The sequence below is a fragment of the Lathyrus oleraceus genome, chromosome 4 (genome assembly GCF_024323335.1).
Source record: "Lathyrus oleraceus cultivar Zhongwan6 chromosome 4, CAAS_Psat_ZW6_1.0, whole genome shotgun sequence".
NCBI lineage: Eukaryota > Viridiplantae > Streptophyta > Magnoliopsida > Fabales > Fabaceae > Lathyrus > Lathyrus oleraceus.
This window is the reverse complement of record NC_066582.1, coordinates 276,155,973-276,174,225: the sequence shown is the minus strand read 5'-3', so window position 1 is coordinate 276,174,225 and position 18,253 is coordinate 276,155,973. Positions and strand designations below refer to the sequence as shown.

At 31.7% G+C, this 18,253-nt stretch overlaps 2 protein-coding genes across 2 annotated transcripts; both read left to right on the top strand.

Annotated features, from left to right (window-relative positions):
- The first annotated feature begins 347 nt into the window (after nucleotides 1–347).
- LOC127075076 (pantothenate kinase 1) lies at nucleotides 348–5,482 on the top strand. The gene is made up of 10 exons (XM_051016527.1): nucleotides 348–718; nucleotides 2,247–2,456; nucleotides 2,557–2,603; nucleotides 3,512–3,628; nucleotides 3,916–4,035; nucleotides 4,140–4,234; nucleotides 4,329–4,422; nucleotides 4,603–4,734; nucleotides 4,866–4,978; nucleotides 5,080–5,482. The coding sequence occupies exons 1-10, from the start codon at nucleotides 631–633 to the stop codon at nucleotides 5,303–5,305; spliced, it is 1,242 nt and encodes a 413-aa protein (XP_050872484.1). The 5' UTR covers nucleotides 348–630; the 3' UTR covers nucleotides 5,306–5,482.
- An 8,116-nt stretch (nucleotides 5,483–13,598) lies between these two features.
- LOC127137085 (uncharacterized) lies at nucleotides 13,599–14,795 on the top strand. Its single transcript, XM_051063575.1, has 2 exons — nucleotides 13,599–14,082; nucleotides 14,350–14,795. Exons 1-2 carry the CDS (start codon nucleotides 13,599–13,601, stop codon nucleotides 14,793–14,795), a joined length of 930 nt encoding a protein of 309 aa, XP_050919532.1.
- Nucleotides 14,796–18,253: the final 3,458 nt, after the last annotated feature.

The window sequence follows — 18,253 nt, the reverse complement described above, 5'->3', positions numbered from 1 at the left end:
CTAATATTTACATTTCTAGTTCTATCATATCGAATCTTATCACACATCCATCACATCATTCTCATCTCTACTATACTAATTTTATTCTTATGTTAATTCTTAAATGAGAATTTATTTATGAAATATGACAAATCATTATAAATAAATTTATTTTTGAACTTTATAAATACAAATATAAATTAAAAAAAAATGAATATTTCATCTATTTTCTATAAAGAAAAACGTAAGAGAAAATAAATATTCAAATTAAAAATAAAAGAAGCAAAATCATTTTTTAAATTTAAAATATAAGAATTAATTTAGTGAATCGATAAAAGTTAGAGTACCAAATAAAATAATCTTAAAACTTATCCCTCTCTCCTAGAAAACGAATCTTCAAACAGAAACATCGTCAAGTTCCTTTCTGAGTTTCTTATAGATTATATTATAGATAGATACATTAGAATAAGAAAGGTGTGAATCATATTATTATTATAGATTATTCTTAGGTACATACATACATGAATAAAGTCATATACACACAGCTACTACCAACCAACCCACATGTTTTTTTCTCTACGATTTTATAATATATAAAACTCAGAATCATAAAGATAAAGATAGTTAATTATCACAACAAGAAGGGGAAAAATGGATTCTAGAAAGTTTCAAATTCAAGCAATTTCGGACCCTAACTCGTCATCAACTGACGTTTATCATCTTGCTTTGGATATTGGAGGTATGTTTCACTTTTTCTTTCTTTACTTTTTCTTTGCTTTCTTCAATTTTAATGTTGATTCGATTGAGCCCTAATGAGTAGAAAATTATCCTTTTTTTTTGTGGTGATTTTTACTTTCAGTTCATCTTACTTTTTGAATTGAAATACATGAATTATGCTTCAGAATTAGGTTGTGTTTGGGTCAACAACTTATTTGAAAACCTATTAAGACCTTGTTTGGATAAACAAACTACTTAATTAAGTACTAGTAGCATAAGCAATTATCTGTGAGCTTTTTTCATAATCTATGCTAGACTGCTTATTGAAAATGGCATAAGATTGACCTATATAAGCTCTTTCAAGCACATTCTTGAACTTTCGAGGATGGAAATGATTATAATGCTAGCATTTGATAACGTTTGCCAAGTTATGGAATGATCATGGTTCAGTAGGACTTTATGGTGTTAACTGATAAATGTAACTGAACTCACCTAATGTGGTAAGGATTGGTTGTTGTTGTCGAAAGGATCATGGTTATGTAGTTGACAATGGAACTTGTAATCAATTGAGGATTTTATTTTCTGATTTTGTCAGAACTGTGTAGGTCTGTTCTCTCTGTTAGATGTTGAGAATTTGCTTCTTTTCGAGGAACTGCTAAGTTGTGTCGTGGCTTGTGGCACCATTTACTGCTATAATAATTTTTGTCTCTGATGCTTTTGTCTGTGGGAGAATAAATCAAGACTAAGGGTTCTAAGATAATGTCATTGTTTCTTCACCGAGTGAGGCGTATTTTTCTCGGACTAGAAAACTGGTGCAATTGCTTCACAGTTGCGGGGTTGGTTTATTCATTTTCACACTGTGGGTTCAACTTTGCTTATTTATTTTTTTGTACTTTTTTGAGCTAATGATTACTTTTGCGGCTAGAGAAAACTTCCCTTAATTTAATATCTATCTTTCTCTTTCATAAATCTCAAACACGTTATTTTTGTCGTCGCTACTTATGTATTTAGCGTTACTAATGAGAGTCCCACGTGATATCAGTATTGTTGATGGCAGATGTCAGTCCATGGTAGAGAGACAAAATCCCGCCATACTAGTCGCTTTGCGGTGCCGTTATAGCAGATTATGGCAGAAAAATACACAGTATTGGCCAATATTTACTATAGCGGCGAGAAAAAAACTACCATGTATATCCGCCATAGCGCCACCATGGCGGGTATTTGATAACAGTGTGTGATATGACCTGAAATAATGTTTATAAATGAGAGAGATCCTTTACTTAATAAACCGATTTGGTGGGTTTGAGTTAAGTCCAATCTAAATTCTAATATGATATCAGAGTCAATCTAAAGATATCAGACCACTTGTTATCGAGCTGTTTGGGTTATGCTCTCGATGTTTAGTCTTTGTGCGTGAGGGGACGTGTTCAGTGGATTCTTCACCTTACAAGTCGATATTGTATGGTTAAGTAGGACTCATCCAAATTCTAAGAGTTATTATGCAATGTAAAGTGTCTGTATGGCTTTTAATGCTGTCTATCTGTTCACAGGATCTCTTTGCAAACTAGTATACTTCACAAAAGACGATGATCATTTTGTGGACGGTGAGGCGGAGATATCTTCTAGAAATACTTCAGAGAAATCCAAAGGCAATAGGGACCATCCTGTTCTTAAAGGAAGGCTCAATTTCAAGAAGTTTGAAACAAGCAAGATAAATGATTGTATAGATTTTATCAAGACCATGAAACTTCATCTTGGAGGTGTGTACAAAATTTGGTTTCTTCATTATTGAAATTCTTGATGTTGCACTCTATGTGTCTGTTATCTCCTTCAATTGATTGTAACTGGTGATAAAATCAGGTGTTCAGCAGCAAGAAAATCCAGGAAATCAACCAATATCTATTAAGGTGAATAAAATTGAAAAGCCTTGAACTCTTTATATTATGAACTGTTTGTTCCTATTGCCACTATGCTTTAGCAGATAGGTGATTTGAGAAAATATATCAGATTTTGTCTAAATTATTGACCAACTTGAGTCCTCTGCTATGCTTCAAAGCAATTCCTATACCTTGCATATTGAGTTTGTCTCCTGGATGGAGTTCATATATTCCTGGAATCTATATTGTTAATCTCAGATAGCGTTGCGTAGCACCGACCCCCTAAAATGTTCTAGCGGTATAGTAGGTAGCCGCTATTGCAAATACTAAAATTTAGTGTACAGAATAAACATAAATACTTAAAAACACACAAAATTAAAGAGACCATAATACTTAATAATTAAAGAACCTAAAGTATAGAGCAATAAAACCTAAGCAGAGAAGAAGAACATAACTGAATTGAACTAAAAGTTGAAAGAAGAACAAAGTAATTGTTTGTGAGCAACAACATAACAGAATGAAGAATAGAACATTACCCTTAAAAGGGTTCAGATTGAAATTTACACCCTTTAAAAAGACAACGATTTAAAAAAAGGATTTGAGGAGTTTATCCCTAAAACCCTAATAGAGGATGCAATAGAGGTTTAGGGTGGCAGTTAGTGGCTGCAACAACCTCCATTGCTGAAGGCAGCTCGCAGGCCAAAAGTGTCGCGCTTAGTCCTACCACCCACCAATACGCTATTTCACTATTGCACGCTATTGACAACATGAATCTTAGTTAAAATCGAAAGTGTGTTAAGTTAATAGTCAGAAGGTAAATACTTACAGAAGCTTGGGGAGACATTTCAAATAAACATGTTCCATTTAACAAAATATAATATATATTTAGTCTTGAAGCATTTAGGACCATATAAATAAAGAAAACTATTGTTGTGAAGGCCACAGGTGGTGGACCATACAAGTATGCAGACTTATTCAAGGAAAGGCTAGGGATAACTCTTGACAAGGAAGATGAAATGGATTGTCTTGTCGCAGGAGCAAATTTTCTTCTCGAGGTAGGATCCAAATTCTGCTATTTTATCATCATAAAGTTAATAATTTCCCATTTTTAAATATTGATTAAAGTTATTATACGATTCATATTGATATTTTCAATTATTCACTCAATAAATAATCTTTGATGCCGCAAAAGTTTAGCATATATGTTGAGATCCCATATCTATTAGTTTTATGGCCAAAATAGTCCTTATGAGATTTGGTAGTTGTTTCAGTCTTCCGGCTTATGCACCTTGAGAATTTCACAACACAAGATCTAATCTTTTTCTCACTCTACTCTCTATAGGTAGTTGACCGAGAAGCCTTTACCTATATGGGTGATCAAAGACAATTTATGCAGATTGACCAAAATGACCTGTATCCCTATCTGCTCGTTAATATTGGTTCTGGTGTTGGCATGATAAAGGTTTTTATCATACAAGATACATAATGTCTATATCCTTTCAATTTTGAAATTTCATCTCTTTTTTAAACACGTTAAAAAAATCTCTTAGTTTTCAATTCGTATAGGTAGAAGGAGATGGAAAGTTTGAGCGAGTTAGTGGAACGAGTATAGGTGGAGGCACCTTCTGGGGTTTAGGAAAGCTTTTAACTAAGTGCAAGAGGTTATTTATTTACTTATGCATTTTGAGGACATATTCATTATTGGTTCTTCTATATAGACTCATAGGATTAACATCAATGTCCTTTGTGGTTCAGTTTTGATGAGTTGCTGGAATTAAGTTATCAGGGCAACAACAGAGCGGTAGATATGCTCGTCGGAGATATTTATGGTGGAACGGACTATTCAAAGGTATGACTAGTGAAAATTTATGCCCTTTTTCCTGTTTTATACGATAATACAAATACTCTTGTGTTACCAATTTAGAAAGTATGTTTGTAAACCGTTAATGTTTTAAATGGAGAAGAATATTATATTAGGATTCTTCGATATTGGTTTTGCTGATATGTATTTTTCTTTGATTGATAACAGATTGGTCTTTCATCAACAGCAATAGCCTCTAGTTTTGGAAAGGCAATGTCTGATAATAAGGACCGTGAAGATTACAAACCCGAAGATATTGCTCGTTCTCTTCTAAGAATGATCTCAAATAATATTGGACAGGTCAGTTTTGTGCTGTAAACATGATTTTGATTTACACCAGTGTCAAAGGAACTCATTTGCTATGTGTCTCACTTTCAGCCCGGAAATGGATTTTGGGCTCTCATTTGTTTCCTTTTGTTGTTTTCGTTCAGATCTCTTACTTAAATGCCCTTCGATTTGGGCTGAAGAGGATTTTCTTTGGTGGGTTTTTTATTCGGAGGCATCCTTTTACCATGGATACACTATCTGTTGCTGTTAATTTCTGGTAAGTGACAAGATAAACCCTTTATAACTAATGTGGTTTCTGTTGACATGATTTTTCTTCAGAAAAACAAAAGGTAATGAATCTTTTGTTTACTTTCTTAGGTCTAAAGGTGAAGCGAAAGCAATGTTCTTACGGCATGAAGGATTTCTTGGAGCAGTAGGGGCGTTCATGAGTTCTGATAAACATGGCCTCAAGGAGTTATTGGTCAAACAAGATGCCCAACAAAGTCCCACCAAGTTATCCTTTGCTGTTAATAAATTGCAAGGTCCACTCGACGGAGAGTTAAACGGAGATGAAAGTATAGAGTGTAGTGTCTATGCGGCTTAGACGAAGCAATCGGTTGTTTCTTCACGAAGCAATCAGTTGTTTCTTCATGATTTGTAGTTGTAACTGAATTTGATAGTTGATAGTAATAACTTTAGTATCGTGTGATCGGATTGAATTAAATTTAAAAAGAATAGAGAAAATTAGAATGTACACTCATAAGTACATGTTTTTGCTTCATGCTTTCACTATACATTCGGCGACGGAGAATGTTACAGAAAAATAGAGGTTGCTTGACTATATATGATATATCAATGAAAATAACAGAACGTTAGGGGTGTATCAAATAACAGATCCTGAGTTTCTGAAATACAAAGAAAAAATGCAGAAAGCAGAAAGAAAAGAAAACACAACGCCCCAAATTGGATGGAAAAAAAATATTGATTCCATCATGTTTCATTCCTTCTATTATTTGCATATCTGAATAATAAAATCTCAAATAATATTTGAATAATAAAATCTCATTAGTTAACACTTTATTCCATTCTATTCTATCAGATATCAATCCATATTGAAATTTGGAACTACAAGATTGGTGAATAATCAAGAAAATTAGAGTGTGGAGAGAGAGAAAATTGAGAGTGAGAATATTTCATTAGTTTTGACGAGAATGTCTCAAAGTTATTTATACAAGTATTACATTGTGATTCTGACTCAAATAACATAAGTCAAATAATAGAAAAAACTGAAAGCTCGTGCCTGTAATCGATTACACTAAACTTGTAACTGATTACAGCTGTTATAAAAATTAAATCACTTTCTGTGGTAACTGGTTACGTGCAGTCGTTAATCGGTTACACCCACGAAATTTTCCTATTTCTTCAGTTCAGAAGTGACTTTTGTCTTGTTGTAATTGGTTACATCCCCGTGTTAATCGGTTACAACACTTGAATTACCAGAAAAAACTTTTAACACACCACCTTAATTCAAGTGCTCCAAGTCTTCCATGCCTATGTTCATCTTCAACCTCTTGAACACATCATTTGTGACTCCCTTAGTCAACAAATCATCCACTTGATCTTCACTTCTATAATATCCTAATCTTAACCCTCCTTCACTAACAAGTTCCCAAGTTCCCTCAAGTAGTCAAACTGATCTCAATATACTTGCTCCTCCCATGTGCAATTAGGTTCTTAGCAAGATTAACCGCGAAAACGTTGTCAACCAGGAGTGTAACAACCTCACCCTTATTGCTCCCCATCTCCTTCAATATATTCATTAGCCACACGGCCTGACACGCACATCACAAAGCGACAATGTACTCGGCCTCATAAGACGAGAGTGCAACTACTGGTTTCTTCTTCAAACACCATGGGATTGATGTTCCACCGAACATAAAAATGTTTTCAACTGTAGACTTTCGATCATCTTTATCTCCGTACCAATTGGAATCGGTAAAACCGAGCAAGTTGCATTTTCTGCCCGTATCTGCTACGAGAAAGAGAATTCCGCAGCCAACAGAACCTTTGAAATATCTTAGGATCCTCTTGACTACTGCCAAGTGAGACACCTTCGATCTCCCCATGAATATACTCACAATAGCGACACTAAGCGCCAAGTTCGATTGCGTATTGCATAAATAACGCAAGGATCCAATCAACCTCCTATATTGAGTTTGATCAATATTTTGCTCATCCTCATTATTCGACAATTGTAGTCTCGATTCAGTCAGAGTAACGACAATAATACAATACTCAATTTCAAACTTCTTCAATATCTCAAGCGCATACCTTCTTTGGTGCATGAGTAGTCCCCTTTTGGACTTGTGAAACTCAATGCCAAGGAAGTATGTCATGACGCCAAGGTCGGTCATCTCAAATTCTTTCATAAGTTTGCTCTTAAACTTAGAAATTCACTTTCCGTTGCTGTCCGTTATCAACAAGTCGTCTACATATAGACAAAGGATAATCACTCCTTTACTTGTATCCATCTTCACATACACTCCATGCTCGAATACACATTTTTTGAAGCCAACCTTCTTTAGGAAACCATACATTATTTTGTTCCAAGCTCTTCGAGCTTGCTTCAAATCATATAACATTTTCTTCAACTTGTAGAACTTTAGCTCTTGGTTTCTCGCAACAAAATCAATGGGTTGTTCTACATACACCTCTTCTTCAAGCGATTCTTTCAAAAATACATATTTGACATCCATTTGGTAGATGGGTCAATTGTTGTTATTTTCAATACCAACAATTAGCCTTATGATCTCAATCCTAGCAACGGGTGTGAATAGCTCTTCAAAGTCTATACATTCTCTTTGCAAGAATCCATTTGCAACTAATCGAGCCATATGCTTGATTATTTTACCCTTGGAATTTGTCTTCCCTTTGAACACCCATCTCACACCAATTGACTTCTTTCTGTCCGGTAGATCAACCAAATCCCAAGTATTATTCTTCTCAATAGGTTCAAGTTCCTCCTTCATAACACAAATGCACTTTGGATCAATTAAAGCCTCTTTTATTTTAACGGGTTCAAATTCGACCACAAGTGCAAAATGGATGAAATCACCATCATCATTGACTTCGTTATCTCGGAATAACTCACAATCTTGGATTTTTTGAGGAAAACCTTTTTACCTTGTTGATCTTCTCACATTTTCTTCAATTTCGCTTCGGTCAGAGTCGTCCTTCCACTAGTGAGGCTTTTTCCATGTCGGGCGATTGGAGTTGGTGTTAGCGAAGATGGGGTTAACGAAGTGTGTGTTCAGTATCTCATCTAGAATCATGTAAGATTGAGCCATGCTCAGTATCTCCTGGGTGGTTAATACCTTTTTCTTTCCTACCTTCAACCTAAAGGGGTGGTCACGCAAAAGACCGTTTCAGAAGATCCAACACTTAAGGCCTTCTCCGACTTCTTGTATATTAACAACAACTTGAGTAAATCAGTCGATATAAGACTGCAAGCTCTCTTTCTAATGATCCCGCTCAAAGCAGCTACTGTCACATGCTGCCTTTTTCGGACTATAAAATGTACGGATAATCGTTCGTAGAGATCCGTCCATGATTCGATGCTCTTTCTGAGAGGCCATTGAACCATATTTTGGTTGCCCTAATCAGAGTTAATGGAAACATCTTACATTTAGAGACTTCGGCAACATTGGAGTAATTCATTCGTTCATTGACGAGTTGGAAGTACTCGTCCAGATCTCACTTTCCATCGTACTCGCCTAACTTTATATATATATATATATATATATATATATATATATATATATATATATATATATATATATATATATATATATATATATATATATATATATATTCTTTTTAGACAAAAGTGAGTGGAGTAAGTTTTAACCATATACATTCTATTAAAACATGTGGTTAGAATTTAAAATAATTCATGTGTTTAGATACGTAATAAAATTTGTATATTTAATTATTTGTTTAAATTCATTTTGTATTTGTTGGAAAATCCTGTTTTTATTGGATTAATATTTATGTTTGAGTGTTTCTTGATTTTAAAAATTAAGTATAAGTCGAATAATGAAGACACTAATATTTGTTATCCCCTCTTTTATAATATAAAATATTTCTGAAATATAGAATGTTAAACGTTTGGTTAATATATTGATATTTACTTTATTATTTAAAATATTTAAAATTATATTTAAATTTTTTAAAATTATTCTAATTTGTTATTTCTAATGGATTATAATGTTTGTTAGAGTTCGAGATATATTATAAATTTAAAGAAATGTATTAAATCAATTTTAAAAAATTGATTCTGATCCTAGGATAAAAGGAAGGCGAGAATACTCAAACCTGTATGAGACAAATTCTGAGTTCCATTATTTATCTCAATTTGAATTTTAGAGCATAGAATATAATGTGTCTTAATTGAAATTGGAGTTTGAGTATATAAAGGATAAAACTCGTCTCTCACCCGATTCGTTGTCATGGATCTCTTGAGTTTCTTCCTTATCTTTTTATTTTAAGTTTTTGGTTTCCTTAGTGATGTGTTCTCACATTAATCAGTTATTTGAATTACCATTACTCATATTCAAATCCGTTTTAGGTTAATTATTAGTATGATTTTAATCAAATATATATTTTGAGTATATTATTAATATAATTTTAACCAAATTCATATTTTACACATCCATATTTAAAATAAAAATCGAATTTGTCTAATTTTGTAAAATAAAAAAAATCTTAAATTTATTTTTTTATAAAAGTAAATTTTCAAAATAAAAATTATAGATTTTTCTTTTTGAAAATTAAAAAGATATTTATATTTAAATTTTTTTTTTTTTTAACAAAACATGATCAAAAAAATTATTTTTAAAAAATTTAAATTCAATTATAAAAATTTGTTTTTCAAAACAGTATTTTTATCTGAAAAAAAATTTGTTTTTCAACAAAGAAAAAAAACATGATCAAAAAAATTATTTTTAAAAAATTTAAATTTAAATTAATTATAAAACTGATGATTATGGATATAATCATTTTATAACTATTAAAAATAAATAAAATTCAATTATAAAAATTGATTATGATAAAGATTTTATATATAATTGTAGATTGGATATAGAAATTAACCACAATAACTTCTAAGAACATCTCTATCCCCAGCTATATTCTCTATCTCTCTCTTCACAATTAGACGATAAACTTATACGTGATTTATGGAAATCAAATGTTTGCATTCACAAGTTCATATATACTAAATCTTAATATCAGAATAATTTATATAGCTGTTCTTCTAATAAAGGTAATAAAAGTAATTTATATAGCTGTTCTTCTATAAAATTAAACGAGTTTAAATGGTTAAATTGTTTTTTCTTATAACAAAAGTAATAACATTTTCTCAATAGTTAATTTACGTTTATTTGAGGAATTAATACAATGACTAAATATCCCTACTTGTGTTGTAATTGATTTTGGAATCAAATATTATATTGAATTAATTTAAATTTAATTAATTATATTTTCAAGAATAAAAATTAACCAAATTTTTCTAACAATTTCGTTGAATATTTTGTATAAGATAGCATTAATTTGATATTCAATCATAAATTGATTTATTTTATTAAAGGCTAAGATAATATATATATATATATATATATATATATATATAATATATATATATATATATATATATATATATATATATATATATATATATATATATATATATATATATATATATATATATATATATATATATATATATTGCTTAAAAGATAATTCATAAAAAAAAATATCTCATTATACTTATTTAATTAGATTGTGTAGGTTTATTTCCTAAATTTTAGTAAAGTATTATATATATATATATATATATATATATATATTATATATATATATATATAATATATATATATATATATATATATATATATATATATATATATATATATATATATATATATATATATATATATATATATATATATATATATATATATATATATATATATATATATATATATATATATATATATATATATATATATATATATATATATATATATATATATATATATATATATATATATATATATATATATATATATATATATATATATATATATATATATTCTTGTGAGTCCCAATGGTGAAACCAAAGGTTCCAACGAGGAGTGTACCCAAAAAAACACGTGCAAATTCATTATGTTTACTTTTGAATGATCTTGATCAAATTTTGGTTTTGTTGAAATTATATGATAAAAATCATTTTTATAAACTATTTCATAAAAAATTATATATACAAAATTTACAGTAGAATCATAATACTTATTAAATATTTAACAAAAATATAATTTATTTAATATACGCAGTTCTATCTTAAATATTAAATGTGATAATGCAATCAAAAAGAGCCTAACTACTTAAACTAAAGGAAAAAATAAAATCTAATAAAAACCAGAATGATGTAAAAGTAAGTTTTTTTGGATTTGGCATGTGATAGGTTTAAAAAAGAAGGGGTGTAGAAGTTTTAATGAATGGTGAAAAGGTGTATTAAATTTGTAAAAACATTTGTATTTAGATATGACAATGGCAACGAGTCGAGGATCAGAGATGATTTTTACTTTTCTTAAATTCAAATTTGAATGTTTAATTAATCTTTATGTCCGGTTTCAAATTTGAATTTTACTTTTCTAAAATTCAAATTTGAATGTTTAATCAATCTTTATGTCCTGTTCCAAATTTGAATGAGAATGGTGAATTAACATTCAAACTCATTTCAAATAGATTCAGATTGAGTTTGGATATCATCCATTTAATAAAACTGTTTTTTTTATTAAAACTATTTATTTTTTCCAAATTCAAATTATAATATAGATAATAAAATAAAACAATTTCAAAAAAATTAAAAATATATTTTAAATATTTTAAATAATAAATACAAATCAAAATATAGAACATCGACAACATATTTAATATTCTAAAGTATCAAAATCTAATAATAATATACATAATGAAATAAACGGGTTAGGGGACGGGTTAGGGGACGAATTCGAAATGGATACAAATGTTTCATTACCCAATTCATTCTCATATTTTATAATCGAAGAAAATTCAAACTCAAATATACTAATCAAAATTGATTTTTCCATCAACTTCAAGACATATTCTGATTGATATCCGCGAGTACAAATTATGTTCTTTAAAAAAATCCTATCCTGCACTTAAATTTGATAAAATATTTAATATAATAATATTGATATTTTTCAACTTACTTTTTTTAATAAATTTGATAAAATATTTAATATAATAATATTGATGTTTAATACAAATAACAATCCCTATACTACAAATAATATTGAGCATAAATTACAACTTACTTTTTTGCCGGTGTGAATTTGACAGTTGGTTTCGATATTCGCTCCACTTAGTGAACAATAAAATACAAATAATAGTTTATCAAATTTAGAAATTCAAACAAAGAATACTCAAGTCTGATAATTATTGAGAAGATTTCAAATTATACATTAATTAAAAATAGATCATGATTTTTTTATAGAATAACACTTTTTACCTTACAAAACCTATTTTGTAGAGATGATTAGGCTTCTAACTTTAACAACTTAAAAACTTAAACGTGTTTAAGGTTATGGTCATCATCCACATAATCTAATAAAAAATAATTTTTGTTTTATGCGAACATTTCTTGATTCTTTCATGATGAATTTGGAAAATAATAAAATTAAGGTCTCTTTGAGTTCTTTTTTAGTTTATAAGGTGTCTTAAATTTAAATATAAAAATAATAGTTTTTAAAAGTAAAATTAAAGTCAATTGATAATTGTTAGTTTTTAACAATTAAAAGTTCAAAACTAAAAATAAAAAATTAAATGATAAATATATTATAAATGATGCAATTTATTGCTATTAATAATATATTATAAAAGATTAAAACATTTATATATATAAATGATACAATGAGATTATGAAGATCATTAATGATGTTGCAGTTCAAGATAATGATGAAGATCATAACTCAATAAACTATTGAAAATGTTCATGAGGGCTGATCTTTAAAAGATCTTTTGGTAGCCGTCAATTTGAGTGTGAAGTTTGCCATCTTATATAAGATTGGAGTGGTTAATTGGGCTTCCTCATCTCGTAGATCAAGTATTACTAGCCTTGTTGATCTTCTTTACTAAGGAGAAACTTATGCTTCATTAGATTGTGGAGGATATATTTTTGATTGATTTGTTAAGCATTTCGTCAAACTGTCTATTGATTTCCCCTCTTTAATAGGAAGTATTTTGAGCTACCAAAATAATGGTATTGTTACTTGTGATGGTGATATTGGTTTCGCCTCAGATGTGTTAAATTTTAGTTACAATTGTCTGTTGGAAAACATGTTACTAACATTGCAATATCCATTATTGCTCCTGTTGACGAAACTTGTTTGGGCTTTGATGAAGAAATGTTAGTTGTTTATCCTCTTTCTTGGCCTGTGAGAAGTCATATTCTCAAGTCGTTAGTTCATGAAGGAAATGATCTCTAAGAGATTATTGTTGAGATATATGTATTATAATCTAAGTTGTGTGTAACTTAAGCCCAAAGTTAATTAGGGTTTAGGGTTTGTTATATTTGTTACTTAGTAGTCAAGTCACTTAGTTGTATGTAAAATAGATACTTTGTAATTCAGTTTGTATAATCATAATTTAATAATATCAATCCTTATTTTCTCTCTCTCTCTCTCTCTCTCTCTCTCTCTCTCTCTCTCTCTCTCTCTCTCTCCTCACTAAAAGTGCCTCACACACTAACAAATTGGTATCTAGAGTTTTTGTTTGTTTCTTGATCGTGTTTTCAAGAATCAATCGCTGCAAAGATGAATGATACTAATGACATTCTGAATTCTCTTCTAATTCTTAACGGTAAAAATTGGAACCGTTGGAGCAAGCAAATGAAGTCCTTGTTAGACTTTCATGAAATCCTAGAAGTGGTTACTAATAACATCCATAAGCTCGCTGAAAATGCAACTGATACTCAGAGTGTCGCGAACGAGGAGGCGAAGAAGAAAGACTGCAATGCCGCGTATTGCATTCTATCAGCAGTAGATTCAGAGAATTTCGACAAGATCTCTCAAGATGAATTGGCGAAGGAGACATGGAATATTCTTGTCAAGTACTATGAAGGAGGCGAGAAAGTCAAAGTTGTCAAATTGAAGAATTTGCAACGGCAATATGAATTGATGCGGATGAGAGTAGATGAAAATATTGCATGCTATGTGTCGAAGGTGCATAATCTCGTCCATCTCATGAAGGATTGTGGTGAAACCTTAACTGAAAAGATGATTGTTGAAAATGTAATGTGTATGTTGACCTCTCACTTTGATCATGTTATCGTAGCTATTCAAGAATCCAACAATCTTGAAACCCTAAAATTGGAAGATTGGTTGGTTCGTTGGAGGCGCATGATATTAGGATTTTCGAAATGAAAGGTGTTTAAGATTCGATACAAGCACTTTAGGCTCAGGCTTAGAAGAAGCATGGTGGCTCCAACAAGTTCAAGGGAAAAGTAGGCAAGACTCGGAGCAAGAAGTCTTGGTTGAACCCTCAAAAGCATAAGGTCGATGATAGGGATTTTAAATCCTCGAAAAGAGGAGAAGGAAACTCATATCAGGAAGACAAAGAGAAAAAAAGGTGTGGAGTTTTATAACTGTGAAAAGTGGGGTCACTTGGCCAAGAATGATTGGTACAATAAATATAAGGGAGCAACAAAAAGCAAGGAGGAAGGAGCAAACCTTGCACGCCAAGATTCAGATGATTATGAAGATATGGTGGTTATGGCTGCATTTGCAGATGACCATATCGACTCCAAGATCTGGTTCCTCGACACGAGTTGCTCGAATCAGATGATTGGTCTAAAAGTTTTATTAGCAGATTTCGACTCGTCGATGAAGAGCAGGGTCAAACTTACTAATAATATCTCGTTGCAAGCAAAAGGTATTGGCAACATAGTTATTCACAGGAGCAATGGGGGAAAAGCCATGATTAAAGTAATCTACGTACCTGGAATGAAGTGAAATCTTCTATGTGTTGGACAACTGGTTGAAAAAGTTTTCTTGGTGATTATGAAAGATAGAGCCTTGGAATTTTTCAAGACTGGGAATAATTTGGTCTTGAAATCTCCTTTGTCGAAGAATAAGACATTCAAGACCATGATCAATTTGAATGAAGTACAATGTCTAAAAACTATTGTCGACCACAAGCATAGTTTACTGTGGCGTTTGAGGTTTGGACATTTGAACTTTCGATCATTCAATCAACTGATTACTCAAGATATGGTAATTTATATACCAAGTTTTGAGATGCGTGACAAACTCTGTGAAGGTTGCTTAGTCGGAAAGCAATCCAGAAAGTCTTTCGTTTTTACTATGCCAGTGATATCCTCTTGCATACTAGAAGTAGTATATTCAGATGTATGTGGCGAGTTTGAGGATCATACCATTGGTGGAAACATGTATTTTGTCTTATTTGTCGATGAGTATAGTCGAAAGCTTTGGATTTATGTGATTAAGCGAAAGGACGGAGTATTTGCAATCTTTAAGAGATTCAAAATACTCGTCAAAAACCAGAGTGAACAGAAGATCAAGGTTCTACGAACAGATGGAGGTGGAGAATATACATCAAAGATGTTTGAAGAATTATGTGTAGAACATGGTATTGATCATGAGGTAACTTATCCTTACACGCCTCAACATAATGGAATAACATAAAGAAGAAACATGACCATATTGGACATGGCGAGATGCATGTTGGAGCAGAAGAATTTTCCAAAATACTTATGGGTGAGTTGTTTCCACTTTTGTTTATATTCTGAATAGGTGTCATACTAAGAAGCTTAAGAACATGGTTCCTGAAGAAGTCTGGAGTGAAAAACGACCATCAGTGAGTCATCTGACTTTGTTTGGCTGGCTCTATTTGTTACAAGCATGTTCCTGATGCGGGAAGAAGGAAACTTGATGACAAGAGGGAACCTATGATTCTGGTAGGATATCACAAAACTGGAGTATACAAGTTATTCAATCCAATGAACAATAATATCGTGATGAGTCGAGATATTGTTATTGATGAAGATTATGCATGGGATGGGAATTCTGGTGATCCAATTAACAAGCCATTGATGAGTTATGACATTGCCGAAGAAATCGATGAAGTCAAAGTCAAAGAAATTGTCGATATTATAGTCAAAGCAGTTTCTGACATTCCTAACACAATCGAATTCACGAGGGTATGACTAGCACAAGCTAGAGACCTCAAAGAACTGGAGTTTGTCCAGCAAAACTTCAAGACTACGAAGTGACTAGTGATGATGAAGTCGCACCAGATAGAGAATTAGTTCATTTTTCTTTACTTGTAGGTGTTGAACCAATCAACTATAGCGAGGATTTAAAAAATATGAAATGGAAGTCTTCTATGGTTGAGGAGTTACAAACAATCGAAAGAAACAACACATGGGAGTTATTCAAATTGTCAACACATACAAAAACTATCGACTTGAAGTGGGTGTTCAAGATGAAGCACAATGGTGATGGGTCGATAGAAAGACATAAGGCGAGATTGGTCGCTCGCGAATTTCTTCAGAGAGTAGGACTCGAATACTCTGAAGTATATGCACCTGTTGCAAGATTGGAGACTGTTAGATTGGTTATAGCCTTGGCATGCAAGCAAGGCTAGTCGATATTTTCCTTATATATGAAATAAACATTTTTGAATGATCCCTTAGACGAAGAAGTCTATGCCACACAACCTCCTAGGTTGGTGATATAAGAGGAAGAAAGGAAAGTGTATAAGTTGCACAAAACGCTTTATGGCCTCAAGCAGGCACCTAGGGCATGGAACAAGAAGATCGACTAATAATTAGTCGGATTGGGATTCATCAAATGCAGGTCTGAGTATGGTATCTATGCACAGGTTGGGGAACAAGATATAACAATCATCTGTTTATATATCAATGACTTACTGGTAACTAGAAATAACTTGAAGATCTTGTCGAAGTTCAAAGAGTCGATGATGAGGGAATTTGAAATGTCAAATATGGGAAACTTGTGTTATTTCTTAGGCATGGAACTTCAAATGTCGAAGCAAGGTACGATGCCACATCAAAGAAAGTATGTCAAAGAGATACTTAAGAGATTCAGGATGTATGATTTGACTCCTGCATCTTCGTACGTCGAACCAAATTTGAAGTTGGAGAAGCATGGAGAGGAAGACAAAGTCGATTAAGCTTTGTTTTAACAAATTGTCGGATCTCTGAGATATGTGTGCAACATTCAACCTAATATAAGTTTCTCAGTCAGATTAGTGAGCAAATACATGAGTGAACTAAGGGTGTCACTCATGAAGGCTAAAACAAGAATCCTGAGATACTTAAAAGGATCGATAAACTATGGAATTCTATTCCAACGAGACTCTGAAAGTAAAGAATTTATGGTTACTTGTTATTTAGATGTGTCCAACAGTCGACCTGATATAGGTTTCTCAGTCAGATTAGAGAGTCGACAAATGAAGGATACAAGAAGAATCCTGAGATACTTAAAAGGATCGATAAACCATGGATTTCTATTTTGACAAGACTCTGAAAGCAAAAAAGCTATGGTTACTTGTTATTTAAATGCTGATTGGTGTTGATATAAGGAAGATCGAAGAAGCACATCTGGTTATTTATTTCAAGTATTTGGTGCCCCAATCTCATGGTGGTCGAGAAAGCAACCTGTGGTGGCATTATCATCGTGTAAGGCTGAATATATTGTAGGATCCTATGTTCTGTGTCAAGAAATCTGGATCAGATTTGTGTTGGAAGAGATTGAGGTCGAAATGAAGAACCTCTGGTGTGGAAAATCGATAACAAGTCGGCCAAAAATCTTGTGAAGAATCCAGTTCTGCATAGAAGGAGTAAGCACATTGAGGCGAGATTTCATTTCCTTAGAGAGAAGGTAAATCGAGGTGAACTTGAAGTGAGGCATTGCTCAATTGAAGCATAGTTGGCCGATATTTTAACCAAAGGAACGAAGATCGACAGATTCCTGAAATTGGGAAAGAAATTATGAATAGTTCAGATCGACTATAATTAGCGTTTGTTTGATAAATTAGATTATAGGGGGTATGTTGAGACATGTGTAATATAATCCAAGTTGTGTGTAGCCAAGTCACTTAGTAGTCAAGTCAAGTCACTTACGATTTAGGGTTTTTTATATTTGTTACTTAGTAGTCAAGTCACTTAGTTATATATAAATAGATACTTTGTAATTCAGTTTGTATAATCATAATTCAATAATATCAATATTTATTTTCATTCTCTCTCTCTCTCTCTCTCTCTCTCTCTCTCTCTCTTTCTCTCCTCAGTAAAAATGCCTCATTCACTAACAGTTATAGCCACGTCCACTATAAAGAAAAATATATGTGAAGGGATTATCAAAATGTTGGCATTAGTTTTCTGGTTATCTGGTTATCTGTTGTGTTCTCTCATGTTGTTGCTAAG